This window comes from Heliangelus exortis, chromosome Z (assembly GCF_036169615.1).
Source record: "Heliangelus exortis chromosome Z, bHelExo1.hap1, whole genome shotgun sequence".
NCBI lineage: Eukaryota > Metazoa > Chordata > Aves > Apodiformes > Trochilidae > Heliangelus > Heliangelus exortis.
Window position 1 is genome coordinate 67806716 of NC_092454.1, and position 18414 is coordinate 67825129.

The following is an 18414-nucleotide window of genomic DNA, read 5'->3' on the forward strand; positions in this document are numbered from 1 at the left end:
TAACAGCACTGGTTTAAGACATTCATGTCTTCCACCTCTCTGCTCCCATTGCTCCTCTGAAGATTACCAAACTGGAACAAATAGCTGAAAGGAAGCTGTTTCAACCCTGGGATTTCCCAAGTAAATCCTGTTTTCTGAGCACAAACTCATCTTATTCAGGAGTGTAAAATCCTTTACCAGACTTTGCAGTCTCATGGTTGTCAGTATGTATTTTCTTCTCAGATCAGATGGAAGTCTGGGGCAGAAAGAGTGGACAAGGCATAAAGCAGCTAAATTCTTTGAAACATCCTAATTTAATTCACTTGAAAGACCTCTGGTTGTGTCACTTGTGAACCTAGGATAGCTACCCCTTACTCCTCCCATCATTCAGAGAGTTCTACACTGCCTTTTCAGGTTCAGGACTCCCATAGAAGCAGTTGGAAGAGTTTCAGATATATATGTTTGAAGTCTTTTCCAAAGATCAGCATCACTATAGTACTGAACATTTCATCTTATCTTTTACTGTTCTAACTTTTCCCCATAATAAATTTTTCTCAGTATAATTTAAATGAAGGACAGCAGCTTTTCCTGCATTGTAAAACAGTTCCTTCTGATGGCATGTTTTTTCCTGTTTAATCATGCTGTGTTTAATCACCCAGTGAGGGTTCCTTTTTGCTGTTTGTAATTATGCACTGAAAATAAACTGAAGTGCTATTTCAATCCCTTTCTACATTTGGGCTGTATGCTACAGTAGGTTTTAAGGAAACACACAGGTTTGCAGTTTTACCACTCATTCATGACATCATGAAATAAACCTTTATAATCCCTGATATGTACTTAGCTGTCTGGTGGATACTCGTATAACATGAGGACTTCTAGTGGTAATTATATAAATAATTATTATTACGAATACTGCTACTCTTCACATTTCATCTAACCCTAGGTTAGATATTCTGCAGCTTCCTAATGTGTTATTTTGTCATTTAAAACTCTGTTGTATGCTGAATAACTTACTAAAACCTTTGACCTTTATCCATATTTCTCAGTGTAGCATTTAACTTTTGTTGGGAACATGCCAACTAAATTAAAGTAACATTCTTTAATGTTCTGACCGAACAATTTCTAAACTACTTTTTTTTTTTTCTTCTTTTTTCTTTCTTTTTTTTTTTTTAAGGTAAAAAAGTCACAACTGAGGCTACAACTCTGGCTACAACTCTGAAAACTGACAGTGTGAAATCGACACCTGCTAAAGTTACTCTTAAACCTCCTCTTTTTGAGACATCAGTTACTGAAGTGGCTGTCACCAAGACAGAGGTCCCTGCTTTGGAGGAAAAAACCCTAGAGACTGAAGAAGACACAGAAACGACTACTGATGTAACTGAGGAAAAAAGGCAAATGGAGGTGCTTATGGAGAACATTAAGTTAACCACCCTTCTACCTCAGACTGTCACAGATGGAGAAATAAGCACTTATGATACACTGGGAAGGACTGAATATGATGTTTCACCTATGCTAACAGAGAGCACATCTGCAACTTTGGAACCGGAGCACACTTACACAGAAGCAGAATTGCCTGAGGAACAAGGTAGGTCTGAAAGCATTGAGGACGCTTTCTCGACCTCTGTAATTTTTCAGGATAGCACAGCTTTAGCTAAGAGTTCCACTGTTTCTTGGGAAGCTACTGAAACAGGAGATACACAAAAACATGATGCTGATAATCAGACTGAACAAATAGAAGTGGGTCCTATGATGACAGCTACAGATAGCTTGTTACCAGCTTCTTGGAAAGAGACCCCCAGGACAGGGACTTCAGTTTCACTGACAAAAGAGAATGTGTATCTTGGTGCCCATTCAACAAGAGAACCCACAAAAAAGTCAATGGAGGCAAAATCTGATAAGAAACTTACAACTGTTGTAATCCCTAAAGATTTGTTCACTGCTCAGTATGATCCTACTACAGAGGGGGAGGGCAGAGAGATTATGCACACCATTATGCCTGATAGAGTTTCTGGCATGGCTGCTGGTAGCAGCAACCCAGAATCAGATGTGCCTGTTGCATCAGAGACACTAATAGATCAGCATGCAGTAACCACTGGACAATTTTCTACAGCAGATGAGTCAACTCCAGTCATTAAATTTAGTTCTGCAATGATGTTTGATAATGAGGCATCAGCTGAAGGAAGCAGAGAGGACCTGAGAGATGTGCAGCCTACTGTGTCATCTAGAATGCCTGTATCCTTTTCTGTATCAGCTGTTAGTCAATCAGGATCTGAGGCCATTGCTCTCTCAGGAAGCACGATTTCCCCAAAAATCTTTGGAGAAAAGACTACATCATTTATCCACTCATCTCAGCAAACGGAAGGATCAGCCCTTTTAGAGGAGCAGGAAAAAACAAATGAGCCAGAAGCAAGAACAGTGGTTAAGATTCCTCATGCCATCATTCCTACTTGTGTTACAGAAGATTCTGAGGGATGTTCTGCAAGTGAAGAGTTCACACAGGCTCCTCCAGCTTCCAGCTCGTCACTGCCAGCAGATAAAGATCAGGGTTATATGACAGAAGAGTCGCCTCGTACTAAGAGTATATATGAGCTAGATACAGATGATGGTATCTCTGGGATGGAGCCTACATCATCTCCAGGGCAAATTAGAGAATTTACAAAGCATTCAGGAGCTCTGATTTCAGCAGTTACAGATGAAACTGAAACAAGCATGGTGCCATCAGAAACAAAAAGTGATGAAGAAGCTGTATCAGCTGATTTTGACCAGATTTTGACTACAGGTGTCTCTCACACAAGCAGCTCTTTGGATCTGGAAACGATCACAGTATCCAAAATACCAGTGGATGAAAGTCACACAACAATAAAGTCTTTTAGCTCCTCAGGTGTGACTGTATTACCAACTGCTATGCCCACAGTTGTGGAGGTGACTGAACATGAAGCTGAAACATCAGGGTATGTTTTGAAAACATCTGTTCCAACCCCAGATATTGAACACAGAGAGTCTACTAAGACATTGCTAGCAACACCTGCTGAAGACATTGCTACTGAGATGGGTGTCCCAAAATACACAGTGACAGAGGAAGACCAGACAAGCAGTATGACAGCAACGGAGAAGGAATCAGTGGCAACTCTTCAAGACAGAAAAGAAACACCATCAGCTGGCTTTGGAGGGACAAAGGGATCTATCATATTTACAGATGTAACAAAGATAGATACCACAGTTCCACAGAAAGAACACGATGCTTCCTTATTTCCAGTTACTTTAGAGAGTGAGGTCACTAGAGATATGCCAGTTACTGACCAGACTCCTTTTGATGATATTTTTCATACAGAAACAACTGCAAAAGATAGTGAGGTGTTCCCAGAAGAACTCTTCACAAAAGAACAAGATAAGGAACCAGATACTGCCTCAGAATCTATCTTACCTGTGACACCTGTCCAAGTACCTGAACAAAAGACATCACCGGAATCTGATTCACCTCAAACAGCTATTCAGGAAAAACAGGATGAGACAGGTTCAGCATATGATGAGACATATCCAGCAACAGAAGTATCAGTGCCTGTAGTGAACTTCACAGATTATGGAAGAGTTCTGGGATCTGATGAAACTAGCACCAGGACCTTGCATCTCACAGTGACTCCAAAAGCTGAGACTGCTACAAAACAAGAAGAGAAGGTCACTAGAGTGATGCATATAACAGCAGGTACCCAAGCAAAAACATATGAAAGCAGAGGAACCCCCACCAGAGAAGAAGACTCAGGTTCCCAGCTCACTACACCAATGTTGTCTCCCCATACGATGCCAGCAGGTTCTACTGTGGAAAGTGTTACCCATCTGACTTTAGGAGCATCTCAAAGCCAAACTCTGGAAGGTTCAGGAGTATCAGAACAAGCTGAAGATATCAAAACATCTACATTTTCAACTAAAGCAACAGATAAGGCAGCAATTCTCAGCGATGTAATAACATCTTCCATTAGTGTTGTAGATAAAATTCAGCCTACTTCAGCATCCAAATCTTTTGTTACTCAAAAGTCACCACTTATCATTCCTGGGGAAGAAGAGGAGGTAACAAGCAATGACATCATCATAATTGATGAATCTGTTTCTCTCAGTAAAGCCACTGCTGATGATGATCTGACAGGAAAGATGTTAGAACCAGAAATCGATAAAGAATATTTCACAGCATCAACTGCTACTGCAGTTGCACAACCTACTGCACCACCCAAAGTGAAGGAGGCCACAGAGGCTTTACAACCTCAAGAGGTGTCCCCTTCTACTTCACACCCTGATAGTGGAAATGACATAAGATTGTATGTTATTCAAATCGCAGGCAATGATACAGGTAAGATTTTGCCTTTTAGACCTGCAGTCCATCAGAATGGACAGTTTTATCATAACAAACTGGTGTACTTTGGGATATACTGTAGATGTTCCTTGGATCACTGAAGGATGCAAAGTAGAAGTTTTATCTAGAGAGCAACTTGCTAAGTCTTGGTAGGTCTATTTTTCTATCAATTTAAAAACAGCTAAGAAATATGGCTAATATATGATTTGGGGTAAGTTCGATTTCTGTGTAAGAATTAATATGAAACTGTTGTATTCCTCTTAAAAGTCATGATGGCTATAGTTCAATTTCCTTATTTAATGTTGTCAAGTCACTGATTTAACTTCAACTATCTGTGAAACAAGCTTTTAATTTCACAGCTTCCATTCCATGCATTACTAGTCCTAAATGAAGCACTAGAATATTTTAACATTCCATTAGTCTGTAGCAATTAACAATGCCATGTACAGTGCAATCAGCTAAAAAAAGTTAGGGCACTCTATTGTGTCCATAAATGTATCTGCTGTGACTTGGAGGAAGGCCTTTTGCACATTTTTCTAATGTATCTTAATATGTTTCAATCTCTTTTACAAAATCTGTGGTACAAATAGACATAATTTTTAGTTTTGTCACATTTTTTTAGCTGTTGTCGCTGTACATGTGTATATAGCTTCAATTTCATGGGTAACCAGAACAGAAAGTCCAGAAATAGCAATGAATCATTGAGTTTTATGATGAATGTCTCCAAAATGCAATAGCTCAGTGCTATGCAATTTTACATTAAAGAAGTCTGTCAACTGACTATTATTTAATATGTCTTTGTACAACCTTTATTTTTAAAATGAAATATGAAAACAACTGACAGAAATTATAAAGCTCAAAATACCTACTAGGTTCAACGTTTTGTTTATGTGTTTTGTTTAAATATTTTCTAGTTCTTTTATAATTATTTTTTTAAACTACACGATAATAATTCATTTTATGTCTTATATACTTTAATTATATGCAATGATTTTGAATAGTTATTTAAGAAACTGTTTTCTCATTTGTTCTCAGCCATAACATACGTATCTTTGAAGAACGTATCCAACTAAATTCGTAATTTATAGATGTTGGTTTTGACAGGTTTGTACTTGGTAGAATTTAATTCAAGAATCAAAAGGTAGAATTAGTTTCCTTGAGACATACCATCTCATTACTGAACTTTTCATTTAGTGGATTTTGTATCTTTATTTTGAATCTTCTGAAGCCTATTATCTTGTTTGGATTTTCAAGGTGCAAAACTGCTCGCCATATGAGTGGTAGCTTAATCTATTTCAGAAAATACTAATTCTGTAATGTTAACATTTAAACACTACTTTTGTTTCTGTGGTGTATTATGACTATTTTGTCTTTAGCTTTAGATGTTGCCAGTGTCTTGGAGGTCTCAATTAAATGAGACAAGTCTGGTAAGTCAGAACAGAAGAGCAATTTCTGAAGACAAGGGTTAACCCACATAATAACTACATTTTAACCTGTGGAAATTTGGTTAATTTGGCTTAATAATTAGTAGTTGGGATGTGTAGTCATGAGATCGTTTTGCCTGTTACATTATTGAGTTATAATACAATTTACTGGGTATGGGAGAGTGGGTGCTGCTGCATCTTTGTGTTCTAGGTGGATGTAAAGAAGTAGGAAGGCTTTAGAAGGTGTGGAAATTTGCTGTTTTCTTCAGATAGTGCACAAGGGATATGATTCAGGATTTCTCTGCGTATACCTAAAGGAGAGTCTGATTTTATGCTTTTTTTCAGAGTGGTGTGGATACTGTGATTCATTAAATTTGGGATTAGTTCAAGCTGGATGATCTAGAGGACTAGGGTGTAGTTACTCTTACTTTCACTTGGGCAGTCAGGTCCTTAAGACAGACTTTATTCAAGATTTGCCTTCTGCATCTTCACAAACTTTCTAAAACCTTCTATATATTTTCCAGGAATATATGTGCGTGTGTTTGCATTTGTTTGTAAGCAGCATTAAAGCTATGCATCCTTAAAATTCTGCCTTTAGGAATGATTTTGTCTGTCAGAAGAAAAAAAATATTTTTTTCATGAACTAAAATTCCCCCTAGGGCAGTATTTGTATCTAGAGCAAGGTCAAAAAGGAGTTTATTCTTCTGTTTTCAGCAACTGACAGTGGAAGTTTCTCCATTTAGATATCCCCAGAGAAAAGACGTGCTATACCCTCTTAGCACAAGTTAGAGCTGCCAAGGATTTATTCTTCCTGAGGATTTTGGAATTTGGATTTAATTTCTCCAGAAATGAAAGACTGCATCTGAAAAATCCTGTCAAGCCCAGTTTCACTTTATTGTTTCTCTTCCCATAACTTTTCTTTGTGCTGAAGAAAAAGTACATAAGAGGTGCTAAAGAGGAATAAATTTGGCAAATATTTCAACATATGCCTCTCACTAGGGCATAGCTCAGCTTCTTATCCTATCACTTTTTGTTTGAAAATTGATCAGCAGTCATATAGGAACTACATAAACTGTACCTTTGGCTTTTTGTTCTCAGCTAAGTGGGAACAAGTAGTACAGTTTCCATCATTCATCTTTCTGATTTTTCCTCCTTTGGCATGTTTCAAGTTAATACAGATTAATATTGTTAAATAAAATAATCAGCAAGGGTTCTAGGCGAACACCTTTGTCATTTTCAAGTCAAAAATCCAAAAGTGCTTCGTAAGAAATGACAACTTGCATAACAAAGCCCTTGCAGTAATAGCTGTTTCAAAAAGGAATATGAGAACTTTCCTGTATAAACAGTATTCTGTATAAATGAATATATTTTTAAGTGTATTCACAACTATTAGAAATATTTATGATATTAATTCAATTTTGCTGTAAATTTTTCTTCACCTCCCTGTTATTTAGCATTTGCCAGAAGCAACAGTTTAATAGTGAAGCAGGGCTCAGCCAAAAGATGGTACCACATTTTATTTCCTATCAGATGTATCAATTACAGTAAAAACTTGCTGTTTTACTAACACAGCTGAATATTACTCTCTGCAGCTCAATTTACCATCTGCAGTGTCGGCATAATGATATTTAAGTGCTCCATGGAGATGCTATTAGACTTTGTTATGCTCAATATTCTATACTCTGTGTGGAAGAGGAGGGTGACAAATGGAGTTTTGAGAGGTGCAGGAATTTCTAGCAGTTCCCAGGAAGCAGAACAGATTGGATCCCTTGCAGCAGAGGAGTCTCTTTGCCTTTGGTGGGTGTCCTGGTGAAGTGTGGTGGGCTCAGACCATCGCTGCCCATGGCCATGCACAGGGAGAGTGGGAAGCATTCCTTCCACCTTTCTTCTCAGTCTCAAACCCTCATTTAGCTGGCATCAACTTGACTGAAGTGCTTTGAAGTCTTGGGCTGGAATGTGCTGTCAATGTATGGAATGTGCTATGGATGTATGGAATGCTGGGGATATTTTTCTTCATTATTACTGTAGGCTCAAGCTGCACTTGAAAGACGTTCAATGTTGACTGGGTTAAATTTAATTAAATATAGTGGCAAGGCTGTCTTAGACACACACACTGCTCCCCTAGTATGAAGTAATGCAATATACATGTATTTGTGCAGGTTCATATTATTTTTTAAAATTTTTCAAAATAAATTAAGCCCTTCAATTTATTAGACCAGAAAATGTTTCTCCCAGAGGGCTTATTTTTTTTATTTTTTTTTTTTTATTTTTTTATTTAACTAGATAGTTATACTTCTAGCTTTTAAAATGCATGCTTTCAATCAATTAAAGCTCCCATAAAGGAAATATCAGTTGCTTTTAGTTAAAAAAATTACCCATGGAAATATAAGTAATCTGGGGGCCTGGTGAAAGGTCAAACTCATTAACTTAAATTCTAAAAAATGCTCTCCATATCTGGTAAGAAAGAGCACACCACTGAATGGATTAAACTGCTTATTTGTATAACAATACAGGAGTTTTCCTTGAGAAAAATGTATTGTACAGACAATCAATATACTTCTATGTTAGCAAGTGTCAGACAAGTGCACAAAGTAATGAGGGATATAAGGTGGATTTTTTCTGGCAGGCTATGACAGGTGGGCAGGTATAGGGCAGGTGTTCCAATTAATGAGGAAAATATATCTGTGCAAGGTGAAGTATCCCTTTTTATAGTACAAAAAGGACCATGCACATGTTTCATAAAGGAAGGAGCTTGAGAGTTAATTCACTTGTGTGGGACAACATGCTATCCCTTGGAATAGTGTCGGGGTTGTGAAAGTAAGACAGCAAAATAGCTCCAAAATATCATGTTTTATCACCTCAGCAGCTTTCCATCGCATCAAGTAAGATAGAGGAGTTTGCCTTTCATTGTGAAGATGCAAAACTTGCCCCTTTGTGCCCTTTTATGTTCTCATGACTGCTCTGTATTGTAGCAGTGAGGGCTGATGCTTTTGCTGGAAGTTAATGGATTAGCAACTGAAAAAAAAAAAAACCAAAAAAACCATCCCTGAAACCTAAACCTGAAGGAACTTTTCAGCTCATAAATTTTTTATGAGCTGAAAAATGCTTGTGGGGGTGTTGTTTAACAGTGGTTGAGGGGATGCTGGAAACATAACTCCTCTCTGTATCAGGAGTAATTTGCACACCTGCATTTTTTGGAGGCATTTGAAAGTCTTTACTTAGTTAGAAAATGTTTCAAAGTGCTTATTGGACTGTGGGACTCACACCAGCTCTGTCTGGTTTCTTGTCCCCTCCAGCTTTGAGCAGAATGAAACTGCAAGAACTTGTGCTTTGTAGATGTGGAATTTTATAGAAAGAGGTTACTAACCTTTGTGTTTCAACATGTAATTCTCTGACATGCATATTTCTGCAGTGTAAGATGGCATTTGAAATTTGAATGAAATGGGGAATGGTAATGAATCATACACACAAACCTTAACAAACAAAGCAGAATAAAGTCTTTTGAGTCCATCTTAAGGCCTTGTCTTAAAATTAATTTAGTCCTCTTGTCTCCATAACTCTTCTGGAAGGCTGTCCCAGATTCTCATGGCTCTCTTTAAGTCTGATTCTAACATCTAGCCTGAATTCTAGCTTTTTTTCTTGGCCACTGTATACCCTTGTTCATTATTGCCAGCATTGTCTTCAGCTTGAATAGGTCTTTTTTCTTCCTGACATATCCCTTGATACTTCTATTTCTCTGTTCAGTTATAGAGAATAACCATGCCCTCTTTCAGCCTTCTTTTTTGCTAACTTCTGAGGGGAATGTGTGTATGGGAGAGTAGTTATCCACTGGGAGCATGCTGGGAGGAAAAGCACTCTCTCTGTTCCTGTGGCTGTGGGTGTTAGAATGGTTCTAAGACCAGGACCGGACAATGATGTGGAGGGAGAGGAGCAGTGTGCCTTGCAACACCATTTCCATGCAGCACAACTCTTACAGACATCTTAAAAGCATTCAGGATGTAGTTTTTTATCTGTCTACACTAGCACACACATTGTTCTCTTTTAAGTTAATTTTTTGCTTATGCTCACCGGGAAATATTTGTACACTGTTCTTCATAGTATACATACATACGTGCTACATGCAGTTTTTTGGTTTACCTTTCAAAAATTATGTGTGTTAATTGTTGTGTTAGAGAGGCTTCTGATGAAAGTGAGGGGACTTTGTCTTTCAGTTGCCAAAATCAGATTTTTTATTTTCCTCAGATGAAAAGTGGGTGCTGTTGAAACTACAGTTAATTCATCATAGGACCTATTTAAAATCAAAGTTTATTGTGAAGGAAAGATTCTGTTTTGCATTTACTGCATTCTGCTTCTTTATGCAGACTGGACTCTGAATGACTGAACTCACTGTGTTATTCATAAAACCTGGCACGGAGACAACCAATTTTTCATTTTGTCTAGAGTAACTGAAGTGTTAAATTCTAAGTAACATGGACAGATTCTGGTACCAGTTCCCCCAGTGCAATTGCTCCATAGTTATTCCAATCAGGTGACTGGGAGCAGAATTCTGGGGAGGGGTATGGGATGGTAGATATAAGAATGTCTTCATATTTTTTGCAACTTCTGGGACATCCTATAATCAGGTAATTTGCTCTTCAGAACAAATTTATGTTGTATATTTAACCAAAACTGGTAGACCCATTTCTCATATAAACCAGGTGGAATTTTTCTGTGTTAGAGTACTGATGCTGCACTGGTGTGGAGGGCTTCCTAAAGGTGGAACCCTTTTCAAAAAGGCTTTTTTCTTACACCATCACATTTAAGTTATATTTAAAATGCAACAGCAATGAGGCCCTGTATGAAAGCAAGCCCTAATAAAGTAATTTAAAAAAAAAATAAATCAAACTTTTTGTACACAGATCCTTTTTCCAGCAAAGCAAAGCAAAAGAAAAAAACAACTGAATATCCAGCAGAGCTGAAACTTGATACTTAAAAAGTTTCACAAGAAGCTAAGAGTGTGAATTAATAAGTAGTCTTTAGGCCACTCTTGCTGGCTCTTCCTGAAGACTTATTACAGAACAGTAATTTCTTTTTTTTGTTTGTTTTTCCCACATTCCTTTATAGACTTCCATAGATACAAGGAGCAGTGCTCTCAAATTAAATACTCTCCAGAGGATGCCTACACATTCCCTGCTGTTTTTGCATTGTTTCCAGGGAAACATCTCACATCTAGACACAGGGATTACACACTTGTAGCTTTCTTATAGCTCTTTGTTTATTCATGAGAGAAATGAAAGAATTTTATTCATAGGTACAATGTAGGTTTTCATACTGCTGTCTTGAAGGAGAGGAATCCTTTCAGAATTTAGGAAAAAATAGGTTTAAATGTGGAGAAAGTCTTAAGAAATCCTATTGCAGAAAAGAAGAGCTGTCTTTTACATAGAAACACAGTACGAATTAATTTTGGGGGGATAGTGGTTTTGTCTGCCAACATTTTCTTAATGTCTCCAGACTGTAACAATTCTTAGTACTTATGATGAGGACACAATATTTTTTTCCTCTTTCAGAAAAATACTATCTATATTTTACTTTACATGAAATGATTGGTTGGATACAGTGAAACTCTGAGTGAATATAGGATGTGATCTTGGAAATGTAAATAAAGATATTCTCTAAGTGGCTCAAAGGCCAAAAATCCTAATAAAAAGTAATTCCTTTAAGATGGGTCAATTGATAATTAGTCTGATAATAGCAGTTTAAAAATATTTATTAGATGTTGTTTCTTTTTGAGCATGTAGTTGTCAGTGGGGTTTTTTTGAGATTTTTGCACATATTAGATTTAATGATACATTAATGATAATTAATCCTTGCTACTTCAGCTAGTCTTCTCTCTCTTTTTGGAAGTGCTTAGATGATAAATTTGATCAGTAGTATATATAATACATGCTGGTGTCTTTATTTCACTAATAGTTCTGAATTATTTCCTGGCACAGACCAGGATGTGTTCAGAGAGTCTGAATATTTTGTTGCTTTTGGAAACATGGACTTGAAGTTTTCATCCATCTTTTTCCATGGAGTAATTTTTTTTTTAAACTGCTCAGTGAATTGTGCTAGGTGTTGTCTGACTGACTAGCCCCTTCTTGCTAGATTTGCCTAAGTGAGAAGAACTCAGAATAAAAAACTACAGAAAAATTTATCTTTTTTAATTATTAGAGTTGAAACCCCTGAGGAGGAGAAATTCAGTTGGAGCTTCGTGCCTGATCAGGAGCAATCTTATATTCCTGTAGTTTATACCTGCTTTGGCATTACTTGCTTCATTTCATTACTTTCATGTTACTCAACATTAGCTTAAAGAGTGCATAAAACCCATCAATTTTAATCTTTTTAAACCATAATCTTGGATTTTTCATGTGGTACCTCATCAAGTGTAGTTCCATAGTTTCAGTGAGAAATTTCTGGCATTAGGAAAAGAATTTCCATATGATGAGACAAGTTTTTTGCCAAAATAAGAATAAGGAATATGCCTATATGTATGTAGAGTATCACTGATAATTTTTATAGTATTTTATTGAGGTATTTTGCCTAAACATTTTTTTTTCCTTTGTTGGAAGTGATCAGGGAGGTGATTCTTGGTTTACTTATGTATTTACTACCCAGGTTTGTAGTGAATTTCCAGTTATGTTTTGGTTTTAGTTATGTGTTAAATATTACAAACAAAAGTCTTGAATCCTTTGGAAATGCCAAATGGCATTTGGTCCAACTGACTGGGAAGGATAAAGACCTCAGGATATATCCTCTGGGGAAGCTAGATAGTGGTAATGGAGATGTAATAGTGAGTGAACCTGGAAAAAGCTTTTCAGTGGTTGTGGTATGTTTTGCCTTAATGCAGGTACTCTTTCATGCTTGAAAAAAACAGTAAGTTTAAGTTGTGGCAGAATTTCTTGAACTAATCATCTGAACAACAATTAAATTTGACTAATGTTATTCCATCAGGTAGAAGGGCCTTGACACCAAGCTCATCATAGTTTGGAAAGCATTGCAATAGGTAACACATATTACATATTCTTGCTGTTTCTGCTGGATGAAAGAGTCTAGCATTGCCAAGTGACAAACACTGCTTAACATTTCATGAGTTGAACATGAGATTGGGTTACCAGAATAACCAGGTACCTAGGAGGACATCAGGTGGTTGTATACCCTATGTGAAGTAGGAACACTATGAAAACCAAAGAAACTGAAGTACTTCTTTCTACATTTCCACAAGGTTACTTAAGCATTAATTTATTCTTAGCTTAGCTGAATTACTTGCTTTACTGGGTTGTATGGTTTGTTTTTTTTGTTTTGTTTATTCTTTATACATCAGATTGTGTTGGGTGTAAACTAATTTTGAATATGATAATTTCAAATAGGATATCAAGTAATTTTTTCCCAAAATTGACACTTTAAGTAGTGTAATTAAGTTTGCTTCTAAAGCCAAGTCATGTTGACATTACTTCAGAAAGGGAGAGGGGAAAGAACATTTACAGCCCATTTTACATGTGAACAGCCACGGGAGGAGTCAAATGGTGGACACCTGCTTCAGCATCATAACTGTAGTATTTTGACTTCTGCCCCAACTTTTTTGTTGTGATAAGTTGGTTTTGGTTCTTCTGGAGGGAACACTCTCTTCCCATTTAAGTAGGGCAAGAGCTGGTTCCTTCTTGTTCCATCTGGGAAATGGCTGAATCATTTGAGGCTGCCCTGGTGTAACATGGTGTGTCACCAAGGGATGGTGGTGAAGGCTGTGACTGTTACCTGTTTGCACCTCATTCCTGGAATACTGTGTTTGAGGCCAAGACTGAAGTTGTTGTAGTGAGAAGTTGCTTGTCTCCCCAGCCAGCTCTTCTGTTTACCACCTGATGAGTTGAGTGGGCTTGTGGAATTCAACTAGATAGGTAGCTAGACAGGTGATAGATAGATAGATAGATAGATAGATAGATAGATAGATAGATAGATAGATAGATAGACAGATGGATAGACAGATGGATAGATAGATAGATAGACAGAGAGAGAGACAGATAAATGATTGATCCACATCCAGACAGACCAGCTAGTCCAGATACTGTGTGACTGCACAGCCTGACCTTTTGCTTTGTTTAGGATTTCATCTGGAGAAAATTATTTATTACTTGCCAGTTGCTTGGTTTTGGTTTTGTTTAGCCCTGCAGAGTTTTAGAATTGCCTTCTCTCTAGGCAGTGAGGAAATTGTTTTCATTGGAAGGATGTTTGTGTCAGGGTCTGCTCAGGAGGAGACACCGCTGGCTGGACTATTGTTTTGTTAATGACATATTGGAGTAGAAGGAGGTGGGGATAGCTGTCCTTAGAATATTGTGTGGTAAATAATCAGTCATTGTCCAGGCAACTGTATCCTACACTTGCTGGGGCTTGGACTGAACACTGCAAGGCTGCCATTTTTAACAACTTGACATTTTACTCAATCTGTTTTTTCTTAACAAGTTTACTGCTGCATCAGAAGGGGAGCAGAGGAAGTAAAGAGTGTGATAGAGATGCCAGAAGTTGCCAGAAGGCTTTTATAACAAAACGGTTCCTTTATTTCTGACATAGCTTTTGCATCATCATATCTATTACTGTAAAATTTGGCAGGGGTGCTTATGCACAGACATTGAGGCCCTGTGCAAAGCAGTTGACCACGTAAGTGGCATCCACTTCCCACAGGTGTTTCTGGTTGTAGCCTACAACTCTATCAAAATGAACCTTGGGGGAATGGTGTGGCTGTTAAAAGGCTGCAGTTTAGGTAAATGCCAGCAATTGATATGCACGTTTTCAACAGAGCTGTGTCATGCATGGAAAAAGAGGCACACAGATATGGTAAAGCAGATGGGATAAGTGAATTTGAGTAGGCAACACTGACCACCCACCTTGAGTTACTTTCAACTCCTACCCAGCCAGCTGTGCAAAAATTATTCTTTTCAAATATTTCTTCCAGAAATTTCCTTGAGTAGTTTAGATTTTTATGCAAGGTCAATTTAAAAAAAAAAATTTGGAAGGTGAAAAGAAATAAAACCTATTGAAATGTGCTCTACATCCTTAAACATTTCTAAATGGAGCCAAAAGCAACAAAACTTTTGGAAATATATATCCAGCTGGGGAACATTTTTAAGTGACCTAAATGAAACCCTTTGTTTACTTAGACTGAGCAGTAATCAAGAACTGGATTTTAGTAGACCTCATCATACATACTAGTCATGTTAATGTGAGGTAGAAGGATTAAAATAATCAAAAATGTAATTATTTCTGGATCTTTCTCTGTTTACTTTCACTTAGGTGTGTATAATAGTAGCCAATTTTCTTTAACACCTTAGACCAGGTCCTTGGCAGTATTCCCACCTTTCCCTGATGGGGAAGATGAGGTATGCCTGAAGCACTGTTGCACTTTGACCGTGCTTAGGTAGGTTAATGATATTACAAGATGGCACAAGTTAGAGAAATTGCAAGTGCTGAAGTCTGACACTTGGAATTTTCCTTCAGCAGGAAATGACTATATTTCAAAATCTTATTTCTTTTGAAATGAGATGAAAAGAACAATGAAAAAAAATTCCCTTTTTTTATGGAACAAAAGGACCCCAAAGATGTTATCAGAATGGTTTACTTCTGCAAAAATGAAGGTTTTTGTTCCAATTTAAAGGCACTATTGTAAGGGGGTGGGATGCTAAATACAAAGATTTTGAAAGGAAAAAAATTAAATATAGGTACCATCTTGTCAGATTCCTTTTTTACTTCTTCAGTATGCTTTTAGAAAAAAATACATTCAAATACATTCAATGAGACTGACACATTCCTGTGGAATTGGTTGAGTTTTTTTCCTCTGAAAGAGTTTCAGCAAGCCATAGTCATAAAACTGCTTGAATGCACCCAGACTGCCAATCTGGTCCCTGGCAGAGCTGAGGTTCAGGGGAGTCAATATATGACAAAAAGCTCTACCCTAAATCCTCTCTCAAGCCCGGATTCGAGGCTTCATTGGACTTTCACAGAGTTCAAATAAAACATTTTTAACCTCTTCTACTGTGAGCCCTCATTTTCCAGACTAGATGAAGGCACCTGTGGGCTTGTAAGACTGTAGGCTCACTCCTGGTAGGTCACTTTTGCACACTCACCAGGAGTGTGCATGGATTTTGAGGTAAATCATTAAAGCCATTTGTTTAGGTTATTCATAGAGTTTTAATTGAACACAGCGTGCACGTTTATGTAATTGTTCTGTGAATTGACTGTTTGGATCAATTTTTCATAGCAGCTTCAATCTACATCAAGTACAATCAATAGGAGGGTAAAGAGTCACACACCTCCCTTTGGTGTTCGTTGTTGCCACTGTGCTTTTCAGAGCAGATTTTTACAATCTGTTCCTGCAATGACTTTCTCAGAATAGTGGTTTTTTTTAAGAAGTAAGGGTCTGATCAATAGCTTGTTATGAAGGCTGAGACACCTGAGGAGCTGTCATTTAACAGCCTTCCTAAATGGATAGTCTTCTTCCATGATAATCTGACTGTACTTAATATTTGAAGTGTATTAAATATTAGGTATTTTGCTTGCCTCCTGGTTCCAGCCCCAGGCACTTCTGACCTTGATCTCAAAGCACCTGAGCAGCTGGAATTGCTGTTTCAGGCTGTCACCTGAGAGTGCAGCCTTTTTTCATCATGTGTGTGATGCAAATCTTCTGCAGGAGGTGATGACCGTGGTACTCTGCAGGCCAACTGTAGCAAAGAAGAAGACACAGATAAAAATAAATGTAGAATATCTGTGGGGAAGGAATGAGGTGCCTTACCAGGGAAATCAGAGTAGTTGCCAAGTATGCACAAGGGAAAAACCTCAAGATTTTAAACATTTTCGTCTTAAATATGAATTGTTTATTGCTTTTCTCTCCGAGACAAATGTTTTTTTAATTTTGTTGCAGGCTACTGCGTTACTTTTTTTCACAGCCTCTCAATTCTACTTTGCAGGAATTTGATATGCACATAGATATATACACAATGATTTAATGGCATATTAGGCATACTATGATCTAAATTCACGTGATATAATTCTGTTGAAGCCAAAAGCAAAATTTTCTGATTATCAAGTGCAGGAATAAATTTGGGTAGTGCACACCATTTTTTTTCTTATTATCCTGTCTTGTGGTTATGGGTTCTTGGTAGTGACCATCACAAAATTTGTGATAGTGTCATAGTATGCAGTGAAATGTGTGAATGTGTGTTTTGAAACAAACAGTCCAAAGTGTTTTTTCTTTTTTAATTTTCCTTTTTTCTTTTTGCTTTTTCTTTTTCCTTTTTTAATTTTCCTTTTTTCTTTCTTTTTCCTTTTTCTTCTTTCTTCTTTCTTCTTTTTTTTTTCTTTCTGTTTTCTTTCTTCTTTTTTCTTTTTTTCAACTATATTCTATTTCATCAGACCTCAAGAGCTTCTACTAAATTTTACTTCTCTTTTTTTTTTTTTTTTTTTTTGAACTAATAAGTAGATAAACTGGATGGATCCATATGAGAAACTCTTATGTGTGGGATGCTAGATGTTAACAGTCTCATTTTGAATGAGACTTCAAAAACCATGCTAAATCTATAAGTCTTATGAATTAAACATTTTGAATTTTGAAACTTTGAAAAATGCTGGAATTTGTTTTCTATTTAATTCTCTATTGAATCTTCTTTGCAGTTTATCAGAAGGTTTTTGAGAGGGATAATGCTTTTTACTATTTGCCTCCACCAGACTGATCTTGGAGAAGTCTTTTTAGGGTTCTTTATAGAATAGTATAAGTCTTCTAAAAAAAAAAAAAAGTTACTGCAAGTTACACAATTTTTGTAACACATATGAAATAGATTTAAGAAACACTCTGGGCTGCATATACACTCATCCACTTTCTTCAAGAAGAGGCTTTACTGATAAATCTTCTCTAGTGCTTGTTTGGATTAGTAGTCTAAACTGACAACTCTTGGGTTTACTTTTTAGCTACTTGTTTTTTACTTTCATTTCCTTGGAGTCACAGTAACAAAGCATCTCTTTTGAACAAGTGCTTCTTTTGCCATGTTTGCCATGAGTGTGTGACCTATTGATAAACATATTTAGAAGCCAAAGTCCTTTCCTTTAAAGTTCTCATCTCATCTTTTAATAATAGTCTCAGGTCTCTCAGGTCTTTATGTCTTAAACTGCAGCTGGAATGGACATGAACATACATAAGGCCAGCATAGGTATGCTGCATCTATCTAGTTTGAAATTATTGCAAGTGTTTGTGTGTCTGCCCCAAGGATCTGACAAACCAGTTCAACAGATAAGACTTTTCCCTCTGGATGGTAGCACTTAGATTTTCATCCCGGTGCCTCCTTGCTTATGCTTAGAGGACAAGGTTCTGTGTTATGTGAACTATATTATGATGTAGGTTTTTGACCATCTCTGTGGCTTAAGAAAATTTTCCTGTAGCTGTAAACACTGAACATCAGCAACTTGATTGCTAACTGCATATAATCTAAGCTCTAGAAAGAAGAGATTTTAATGAAAAAAAAAAATCTGTACTGTTTTATTAAAGTCTGGTTATTTTTTTCCTTGGGGAAAAAAAACACCAAACTAAAAAAGCCACAAACCCATCCCCTCTGCCCCCCACTCAGTATTTAATGAAAGATCCTCCTGCAAGTTTATTATTGGACTATC

General features: G+C 37.0%; 1 protein-coding gene across 2 annotated transcripts in view; it reads left to right on the forward strand.

The window, feature by feature from the left end:
* Positions 1 to 18414, forward strand: part of VCAN (versican) — a 107346-nt gene that overhangs the window by 49525 nt on the left and 39407 nt on the right. The window contains exon 7 of one of the 2 annotated variants that reach the window (XM_071730148.1): positions 1154 to 4321. In XM_071730148.1, the coding sequence (XP_071586249.1) occupies positions 1154 to 4321 (3168 nt within the window). The remainder of the gene's footprint in view (positions 1 to 1153; positions 4322 to 18414) is intronic. The other variant, XM_071730149.1, reaches the window with a different exon arrangement.